Here is an 11,223-nt window from a genome sequence, read left to right on the forward strand (position 1 = left end):
ATATATATATATATATTGTTTTTGTGCAGCCCCATTTTGCTGATAAATGTTGTCTAGTATGGTCAGAAGACTTGTTGTGATAATAATATATGATGAATTGACTCTAATTCCAGTTTTGTGCACTTGTTTGTTCCCTCATTATTCTTTTTTTTGTTTTTTTGTTTTTTTCACATTTCTTATCGCTCTTCTAGGAATGAAAATTGAGTCTTACCAAAAACATCATAGCATTCATTGATGACATGGTATTAAATTGCCTCAAAATGCTTGTGTATTATAAAACATAAAAGACCAAACAACAGGGGATACAGGGAAATGACATCAATTTCTGGTCAGGAGACCACGCTTAATCAATAAAATAATCTATACATGAAAATGTTATACGTATAGAGAACCTATCAGTTGCTTTCAAGAGATTACTATATGTATTGAACCTTTCAGTGATACAATCCTCATTGGTACGACTCAGAAAGTGACCTGCTTCTTTGATGTGTTTGGTATATAAGGATTTTTTCTGGTGTTTTCTCATTCTTAAGAACACCAAAATTTTTTATTTATCAGTCATTAAATTTATATTTAATCTGATTAAAAATTAAATGAGATTAAAAAAATAATACATATATCACGGTTGGCCTGATCCTAGTAAAAAAAATTATCTCAAAAGTTGTACAACGAATAAGCCTATACATATCATTAAATTTATATTTAATCTGATTAAAAATTAAATGAGATTAAAAAAATAATACATATATCACGGTTGGCCTGATCTAGTAAAAAAAATTATCTCAAAAGTTGTACAACGAATAAGCCTATACATCCCGACAAGTGGTGACGCTAAATTGTCAACAAACTTTGCTTTATGGGTTAGGTAGGTTTTCCTTGATATTTCCTCACCAAGAGAATATTCCAAGCAAAAAAAAAAAAAAAAAAAAAAAAAACTCCTTATATCTTTCTACCCTCTTAAGAAATTGTCTTTATATTATAAAGAAAGTGCTTAACGACAAAATATTGTTTAATCAATGTCAATATTCGTCATCTCTTTCATCTCTCATATTACACCTGTCCAACTTATCACAAAGAAAGCCTTTACTCATTTTACTCAAAATTAAGGTAATTGGCCTGAGAGTAATAGTACCATGGCCGATGTTGTTTCCTCTTCTTCGTCTCTCGTCCCCAATTCAGACAACAAGTACGATGTCTTCATCAGTTTCAGAGGTGAGGAAACGCGTAAGAACTTTATTAGCCATCTTTATGATGCACTATGCCGGAATGAAATTCAGGCCTACATAGATGAGGAAAGTCTCAAGAGAGGAGAGAGAATTTCACCTGCGCTCCTGACAGCAATTCAACAATCAAAACTTTCACTGGTCGTCTTCTCCAAGGACTACGCTTCTTCAAGATGGTGTTTAGATGAATTGGTGCACATACTCAAATGCAAGAAGAAAAGAGGGCAGATTGTTTTACCCGTCTTTTATCATGTCAATCCGTCAGATATAAGACACCAAAGAGAGAGTTATGGTGATGCCTTTGTTGCACATGAAACACGTTTTAAGCATGACCGAAACAAAGTGGAAGAGTGGAGGAAGGCCTTGAAAAAAGCAGCTAATCTATCTGGCTTTCATTTGCAACAACATGAGTAAGTGGAAGTGTGTGTGTGTGAGTGTGTATATATATATATATATATTTTTTTTTTTTTCTTCCCTTATATTATGATCATGCCTAACCAATAAGATGTGTACTATAAAAAACACACAGCCGAAACATAAAAAGATTTTTGTTGGCTGCTTTATCTCAATTTTACTTCCTGATATCAAACCAAAGGTCATGATATATTAATTAGGATCTGAATATATATGGAAAAAGAAGGAAAAAAAAAGGAACACCCAAATATTTTTTAAGGGTAATAAAAAAAAAAGCAAAGGATAGAAAAGCTATTTATATTTTGAGAAAGAATATCAATATTGCTTTGTCTATATATTATATTGTGAAAGAAAAGCCTATATTTTCTAACAAAACAGAGAAAGAAGCTAAATAGTAGCAAATTAAACAATAGGAAAGGAAACCTCAAAATTTCACGAGTTGTTAACTACATTTGTGAATCAGCCTATTGACTTTTGAATCACCTCATTATGTTATATATGCTATAGAAACAATCTAATCTAGTAGCTACTTTGATGAATCTGCCTACAAATGTGAAAGAATATCAATATTGCTCTGTCACACATATTTGTTTGTTTTATTACTATTTTTTTCCCACATCACTAACTATTATTTTCTTTTTATTAATGATAGCTCCGAAGCCATATTTGTCAAGAATATTGTTGAAGATGTTCTAGAGAGATTATACAATTTCCCATCAAGCAATGCTGCTGATGATTTTCAAGGTTTATTTGGAATAAGTAGACGTCTTGAGAAGATGGAATCTTTGCTATGTATCAACTCCCCAGTCCCAGATGTTCGCATCATCGGCATTTGGGGCATGGGTGGCATAGGAAAAACAACTCTAGCTGAAGCCTTGTACAAGCGATTCTCTTCTGAATTCGAAGGTTGCTTTTTCACAAATGTGAAGGAAGACGTGAGTAAACATGGACTGAAGAGTGTGAAGGAAGATCTTTTTTGCAAACTATTGAAGCGTAAAAGTGTAGATATGGACAGTTACTTCAAAGATGTTCAGCTCCGTCGTAAAAAGGTGCTTGTTGTTCTTGACAATGTCGATGAGATCGAACAACTAGAATGTTTAGTTGGAGAGATTCATGATGTTCACCAACAAGAAAAAGGTCGGTTTGGTGTTAGAAGTAGAGTCATTGTAACAAGCAGAGACAAGAAATTGCTTGAGAGAATAGCTGATGATCGGATCTATGAGGTTGATGCATTAGATTCTAAGGAAGAACGTAGTCTTCTTTACCTGAAAGCCTTTAAAAGAGATTCACCTGGAGCAGAATATGCAGATCTAATAGAGAGAGTACTTGATTATGCTAATGGCAACCCATTGGCTCTTAAAGTTTTGGGTTCCTACCTTCATTCTAGGACCAGAGAAGAATGGAAAAGTGCATTGAGCGAACTGAAAAAAGCTCCTAATGAAGAAATTCAGAGGGTGTTGAGAATAAGTTATGATGGTCTAGATCGTGTAAAGAAGTCTATTTTCCTCGATATTGCATGTTTTTTGAAAGGGGAGGATAGATATTTCGTAGAGGGAATACTAGGAGGTGAGTCTCACATAGGGATTAATGTTCTCATTGAAAGGTCCCTCATAACCATGAAAGATTGTAAGCTCCGGATGCATGATTTGATACAAGAGATGGGATGGGAAATTGTTAATCAAGAATCTAGTAAAGTGGTTGACAAGCGTAGTCGATTATGGAATGCTCAAGATATCGTTCATGTCTTGGAAAATAATTATAAAGTAAGTCGTCAAATAATTTTATACATTTCTTATAAAATTGAAGGCTTGATTTCTGAAAGAAAAACGTTAATTGATTGATGAAGAGAATAGTATCTAATTAGTATTAGATATAACTAGACTATGGTTTTAGGTATTTTTAATTTCTATTTTGAGTGCTTATCATAGAAATTTTCTTCATGGTGCCAGGATACTATAAGTATTGAAGGAATATTCTTAGACATGTCTAAGATTGATGAAGATCTATGCTTGGAACCTGCAGTTTTTGAAGAGATGTCTAACTTGAGATTGCTCAAAATTCACAATTCTGATCCCAAGAATCCAGGTAAGAAGTTCAAAGTATACCTCCATCAAGGTCTTCGTTATCTTCCTAATTCACTTAGATATCTCAGCTGGCGGAGCTACCCATCAAAAACATTGCCAATAAAATTTAGACAAGCATCTCTTGTTGAACTTGAAATGCCTCGTAGCCAGCTTACGCAACTGTGGGATGGAGTTCAGGTATATATGCTCTATTATTATACCGTTGTTTGTTATTATTTTGGGTACCATTTGGTAGTTCAAACCTATTTGTCCCAGTGTTCTCTCTCATAAAACTTTAAATTTATATACAAACTTTTCGTTTAAACCTGAAAGTACCGATTTTAGCAAATATAAACAAACATGAAAATAGAATGACACAGAGAATTAGTATCGCGGTTCAGTAACCACCTACATCCGCAAGGCCACGCCCAGTCGTTTTGAACAATCCACTAAATTCTGAAGGTTACAATCAAATCGACATATACAACTTAAACTCTCTCTCAAGACATGACGCCAATGAACTATAACAACCTAATAGACTTGCTCAGTGAACACCACTTTACATACAAAGTTGAAATTCCTTCAACACTCAGTTTTCTCCCGAAAACCTTAATCCCTTCTCTAAAAGAGACATGAAAAAGAAATACTCACAAAACAGTCCGACTCTCTGAAATTCTGAGGCTCAAAAGACGTACTCAGATTGTTATATGAGACTTTTATTAAATAGACAAAAAAAACCAGCTGTTCAAATCTTCAATGCAATCCACTGGACACAGTCTGTTGCAAAATCTATTACAACAGAAACTGCAACAGAGCAGTAAAATCTGGTTCACAATCAATTCGGAATTAACTCCAGATATCTCCAAATAACTGCTCCATGATTATGATACAATATTGCATGAACCTGGATGTTTCTGTGCTGCGGACCAGAATCTCTTCTTGCAAATCAAATATTCATCTAAATTCAACTTTCCAAAAACACATAAAGTTTGACTTTAAACAAATCAATCAGACTTGATGGTCTTGAAATAGTTTCCATAGCAGAGACTTTCCATAATGAATTTCTAGCTGCCAATCAATCTCCAATCAAATCAATGCAGCAAATCAATCCCAAAATAATGCCAACATTTGATAATCAAAACCAAGTCCCAGCAAAATCTATGAACCAAATGGGCCATTAGAGCCATTAATGATCAACATGGTTCTTGTTATTTTTGTTGTTTTTATGTTTACATATCTGCAGTGTAAAAAATATATGTTAAGTTACTTAACGTATTTTATTTGTGTTGCAGCCTTTCGTAAACCTAAAGCGTATTGATTTCAGTTACTCCGAGCAACTGGCTAAGATCCCAGATCTCTCTCTCGCATCAAGACTCCAGAGTGTCAATCTTTCACATTGTACAAGTTTAGTTGAAATTCCACCACTAAATTTTCAAGTGTTTGACGATCTTAAATCTACGGATTGGCTCACCTTTGGATTTCTTGATCTCTCTTATTGCACTAATTTGAAAATTCTTCCGGAGTTATCTGGGAACATCAAGTTTTTGCGGCTAACCTGGAGCAAAATAAAAGAATTACCCTCATCAATTAGGTCCCTTGAAAACCTTCTTTATATAGATCTTCGTGGCTGTGAAAACCAGGAAATTTTACCTGAGCTTCCAAGGAATATAGAGAGATTGGATTTATCTTACACATCAATACGAGAAATGCCGACAACATCAATTGAGTGTCTCCGTGGTGTCCGGGTCATTCATATGTGGGGTTGCACAAGGCTTGAGAGTTTACCATCCAATCTTTGTGAGTTGGAGGCTCTAACAGAACTTCACCTTGATGGTTGCTCAAACTTGAAAAACTTCCCAGAAATCTTGGAGCCTATGGAAAATCTGAAGTATCTTTGTCTAGAGGAAACAGGAATCCAAGAATTACCCTCATCATTTGCAAACATAATTTGGCTTCATAAGCTATCTATGAACTGCTGCAGAAATCTCAAGACCATTCCAAAATGCCTTGGTACATTAAGCTGTCTCGAAGAACTCCTCCTTTGTGACTGCAACATATCTGAAATTCCTCACTGGATCGGCTCCTTATCCTCATTGACTAGACTAGCTCTGAATGAGAACATGTTTGCTAGTATACCTTTGAGCATAAAACAACTCCGTAAGCTAGTTAGGCTTGATATAAGTTATTGCCGGAACCTTCTATCTTTGCCGGAACTTCCATCATCTATAAGAGAACTTCATGCAGATGGATGCTTGTCAATGGAGATGTTCTTAACTTCAAGGCCTACACTCACTCAAGGGTTTTGGGTCAATGAAAACATAAGATTTATGTTTTGTGGGTGCTTGAAATTGGACCAAAGTGCATGTGACATCATGGCAATGGATTTCTTGCGTAGAGTTATTTGTAACGCAATGATTGTCCGACTAGCAGATCAATATGCGGTATGTGATTATTTCTTTCTTAGTTTATATTTGTAAAAGTAAATTTTTTGCAATTTTTACAGTTCATTAATCCAGTCCATGCTATACAGAGCGAATTCAGAGTTTCTCACATCAAAGTTTGCTATCCGGGAAATAGAATTCCAAAGTGGATGACGTGCCAATCCGAGGGGTCTTCAACATTAACTATCAAGCTTCCATCAAATTGGGATAGAGCCAACTTCTCTGGTTTTGTTGCATGCATTGTTCTCTCATTTGAGGAGCTCTATTGGAATCAGAGACGTGACTTGGATATTTTTTTTGAGGTACATCTGAAAACAAAACAGGGCCAAAGCCATCGGTCGGGTTCTTTCAGTATGATTTTGGAGGGAGAATTCTTCGGTCATGAGGACGGGAAAGAATTTCTTAGATCGGATCACGTGTTCATGTGGTATGATTACCATAAAAACTTCCTTAAGATGTATAATGAAGATTTTGATGCAGTAGAGATCTCATTTGACTTCGGCTGTATTGAACGTACTGGAATTTCTTATTCCACAAGAGAACGTGAATGTTCTTTTAAATACAAAGTGAAAAGGTGTGGAATCCACATGTTATATGCTGAAAATGTACTGGCCATGACCAAGGTATTCAATAATATGAGCATCCAGTGCAAGAAACATATGTTAGAAGCAAAAGAAATTGGTAGCAACAGCCTCGAACATGTGCAATCTCTCCAAGGTTCTGGAAATATTGAGGAACTGGAACAGGATTTTCAGTTGAACGTCATGGAGGCTTTTTCGGAAGATCTACAGACTTTGTATGATCTTTTCAGCGTGGAAGCATCCTCATATGATATTGGATCACTTACATCGGCTCCGTGGAAGTCAGATGACAGGATCAGAAGCCCATCCCGGGACACTAAAATTGTATTACCTTTGTCGACTGATTTAGAATCAAGTCTGCCTGAAGCTGGTATTGCTTTTAGAGTCCCCAAAAATCCTTTTGCAGTACATTTTGCAATTATTTTATTAAGTTAGATCTTTTTATCTTTCGACTTATACTTCTACATCTGTTTTTGCTAAAAGCCAAAGTAGAACTTTTTCAAAAAGCATACAATCCCAAGCCGAGCCTAAAACAATCAACTTTGATGCAGATGCACATGAAAACGTCAACAATCCGTCTTCCTTGGAAATTGTCCCCAGGTTCAATGATTTTTTTGGCATGGAAGTACCGTTTCATGAAGAAAGGAACTTCGCAGGCCCATCCCGGGACTCTACTGTTCAAACTGATGATGTTGAGGATGACGACTCATATGAGAAATCATCAAATGGTTCCCATGGTGAACAAACTGATGATATCGAGGATGAGGACTCATACGAAGAATCATCAAATGGTTCTGACGGTGATCAAACTGATGATTTTAAGGATGATGTTCTCGAACTGAGCACTCATGAGGAATTTTCTATTGGTTCCGATGGTGATAATCAAATTGGTGAGGTTGAGGAGGACAAGTCAGATGCTATAATAATTGACAAGCCTGAACCAGGTGCAACTCAAGTCATCAAGTTTGATACAAACGAGTCGAGAGCTAAATGTTTTGATTTTTGCCACTGCTTAAGCTTCCTCTCCCAAATTTTAGGTAAATTCACAATTATAAGTTTCTCTAACTTTGTAGCAACCCTACTACAGATATTTTCTCATTTCTAAATGATATATAACAGGACTTTTCCTCGCTTGACTACTTCACCTTAACAACAAAAACTATACAATTATGTTTGTAAATTACTTAAAAATGAGGATAATTAAGGAATTAAATTTTTACTGATACGATATTAATGATGTTGATAGTTATATGTGTATAACTTGCTCTTTTCTATGCATTACACTTGTAGAGTCTACTTTGTTTTTCTTGAATTTTTATTCTCATTTCTTAAATCTTCATTTTTACCCGTCGAACACAAAGTTCTTGAATTCTTTTAGCTGGCATAGGTAACTTGCTTTGTTCTGTTACAAAATTTAACATACTCAGAGATTAGTCAAAGGAACAATGTATAAAATTCTAATTTATAAGAAAATCTATATGCAATGAAGATTAATTGTCTCCTTAGTTTGTTGATTGGGTAAAAGATATTGGGAATGTTTCCTTCCCTCGGGGTTATAGTTGTATATATGGGATGGCCAAAATACACAAGAGAATTGTGTCCTGCTTTTGATGCTTTATATGCCCAATATAATATAGTTTCCATATTTATATAAACTTTATTCTGATTAGTGTTATCTCTGCATTTGATATCACAGAATGGTTCCAAGCAAACAGAGGAAATTGAAATCTCATTTGTGGAAATTGCAGCATTTTCAAGAAATACTCTTAAGATGAGGATTTCTGTGTCCTTTGTGTATGTTTTCGTTTGAGCCCTTTTAGCCAGTTTTCATAAACTCTAGGGGAGATGTGATCATCGAGATGTGAACCAAATTGGACAAGAAAATAGGAATTTGATTCTTATGCAGAGGGCATTCCACTGAAATTTTAAAGCCGTGTAACATTCTGTCTAGACAGTGACATGAATGACTGCTTGCATTGAAGATTTCGGATTAAAAAGGTTCCTTCCTGCTAGGTGTAAGAGTTTTTTTTCTGCTTTTCTATAATTTATAAATTTATAATTAATAATAATAAAAAATTAGGAAATTGTCTACTAGTGGTTGTGTGGTATTGCCTTTTTCTCTGTTTGGTAATTGGAAATTGGGCTCTATTGGGTGCGGCTTGGCCGATGGACAAGAGCATGTTTGGTTGGTTGGTTGGGTGGTTCGAGGGTTTTTGGCAAAGGGTTTTATTTTATTGGCTATGCTGTTCCTGGTAAACTTTATATGTATTTTTTTTTTATTTTTTTATATATTTTTTTATATTGCTGATCACATGTCTCAGTTCGTTGCTGGTTATAACCTGAATCAATGTTCTCTTTATCCCATCAATATATCCTCTGCATATGGTTTCTTATGGTATTATATAAGATCAAATTCCAATCCTTGCCTAACTAACAATTTGGTGGTTCTACCATGACTTTAAAATGAAAGTAATGCCCTTATTATGGATCCATCAAATTAATGCTTTCATCTCTATAGAGGCTCAGTCAGCCACAGCTTCCTTATTCCTCCGTTCAAACAGCGGTTACTTGGTTCGAGCGAACAATTGTCCATTTCTCAGCCTCGGGTCCAGCATAGCGTGGCCTCTGCTACAGAACTTCAGTCCCGTCCAAACATCAACTCACAACTTCTTCCTGCTGCTCCCGTCCAGCAATAACGACAACAACAACTTCAGCAATCACCTTCTCAGTTAGCCCAGATGCCGCCACAACAGAAGCAAGCTCTTCTCTCGTCTCGGCACGCATTCTCCCAGTTGTAACAGCAGTTACAGCTGATGCAACCATCAAATCAGGGAGTGATATTGTAATTAGCGAGAAAATCTTAAAATTAAATAATGTAATTTACATATTTAAATTAAAGATTTTTTTAAAAAATATTACGTTTTATTTCGTGAATAATAAATTTATGGAATTAATATTAATCTTCTAAAATTCTATAACAAGTTTTAAGTTAAATTCACTTTTTCTGATCAAATAGTTTAGTTGATAATTCTTATCGCGATTTAAGATGGAAAGAATTTTAATATAAAAATGACTTGAGAATTTCAATTATAAGAATTTTTAAGTCCAGTATAAACACTTAAGAAATTCTTAATTTGATAAAAAAAAAAAATGCTATCCGAGCTCAGAAATTGACATATTAGTAATTATGTCATTTTTAAGGTAAAATGTAAAAAAGTTAAGTGAAGATGGTAATTAATTTAAGAAATAATTTTAAAATTTGAACAGTTTGATTGCATTACACATTTAGATTTAAAATTGATATTAAATTACTTAGAGATAACATCAGATTATAAATAATATATTAATTTACTTTAATTAAGTTAATTATCTTTAATCTGTACAAATTTTATCTGTTTAGAGAATCTTTGTGGATAAGATCAAACACGTATTATCTCGCACACTCTCTCTTCTTCTCGTTCATTCTCTCTCTCAACTCTCCCACATCTCTCTCTTTCCCTCTCTCTCCCCGCCGGCCACCATCTCCGATAGAGATTAAGGCATCATTTTTCGACACCTTCCTCACCATCGCGAAGCTCTCGACGAGCTGAGCGCAACGACGTGTGTACGACCTCCAACTCTGTAATGACTGAGAAAATTTCAGACCTTAAATAATACAATTCATGTATTTTTAAGCCAAGGATTTTCTTAGAAAATATTATGTTATATTGTGAATGGAGGATTTATGGAATTAATATATGTATTCCTAAATTCTATAGCAAATTTCATGTTAAGTTCATGTTTCGATCAAGTAAATTCGATCGATAAATTCTCACCGTATTTTAAGGCAGAATAATTTTCAGTACAAGTATAGTTTGAGAATCTTAATTTCAAGAATCTCTAAGCACAGCACGATGTTAGCGGCATATAAAAAAAACGCACTGACATTTTAAAAGAAGAAAAAAATCCTTAATTGCCAAACAGTTAGGTTAAAGTCACAAGATAAATACCTATAGTAGATGGATACAATATGAGCTCGGGAGTTGACACTGTCAGAAACGTCATTCTCGGGATAGAATACAGAAAATTAAAATTTAGAATTTGTTCAGTCTAAAATTAATTTTAAGACTTGAAACAGTTTGAAAAATTACGCGAGTAAGAATATAAAACAATATTGAATTATTCAGAAATTAATATTGGACTGTAAGTAGTAGATTAACTTACGTGAGCTAAACTAATTACCTCTAATCAGTATAAATTTAATCTGTTTAGAGGAAATAATTGAGGATAAGATCAGGCACGTAATCTTGCCTTAATCAGATACTTTATATAGTGAAATTTTTAGGGTTCTTGCACTTTTTTTCTCTTATTCTCGCTCATTCTCTCTCTCCTCTCACGTTCTCTCTCACACAAACCATCAATGGCCAAATACCCAAGTTCAGATTCCAACCTCTGTTTTTGACACCGACGGTGTCAATAGAAAGATCTCGACGAGCTGAGTTCAACGACATGCGGCACGACC

General features: G+C 34.8%; 1 protein-coding gene across 1 annotated transcript; it reads left to right on the forward strand.

Moving 5' to 3' along the window:
• Positions 1 to 973: 973 nt before the first annotated feature.
• LOC21388079 (disease resistance-like protein DSC1) lies at positions 974 to 8,858 on the forward strand. The gene is made up of 7 exons (XM_024174963.1): positions 974 to 1,633; positions 2,290 to 3,400; positions 3,587 to 3,898; positions 4,993 to 6,141; positions 6,231 to 7,092; positions 7,274 to 7,759; positions 8,419 to 8,858. Exons 1-7 carry the CDS (start codon positions 1,134 to 1,136, stop codon positions 8,445 to 8,447), a joined length of 4,449 nt encoding a protein of 1,482 aa, XP_024030731.1. The 5' UTR covers positions 974 to 1,133; the 3' UTR covers positions 8,448 to 8,858.
• Positions 8,859 to 11,223: the final 2,365 nt, after the last annotated feature.

Source organism: Morus notabilis, unplaced genomic scaffold (genome assembly GCF_000414095.1).
Source record: "Morus notabilis unplaced genomic scaffold, ASM41409v2 Scaffold1400, whole genome shotgun sequence".
Lineage (NCBI taxonomy): Eukaryota > Viridiplantae > Streptophyta > Magnoliopsida > Rosales > Moraceae > Morus > Morus notabilis.

Coding starts and splice junctions, on each gene's coding strand:
- LOC21388079 (XM_024174963.1), top strand. CDS start 1,134: ATGGCCGATGTTGTTTCCTCTTCTTCGTCTCTCGTCCCCAATTCAGAC. Junction 1,634..2,289: donor TTTCATTTGCAACAACATGA/GTAAGTGGAAGT, acceptor TATTAATGATAG/CTCCGAAGCCATATTTGTCA. Junction 7,093..7,273: donor ATCAAGTCTGCCTGAAGCTG/GTATTGCTTTTA, acceptor ACTTTGATGCAG/ATGCACATGAAAACGTCAAC.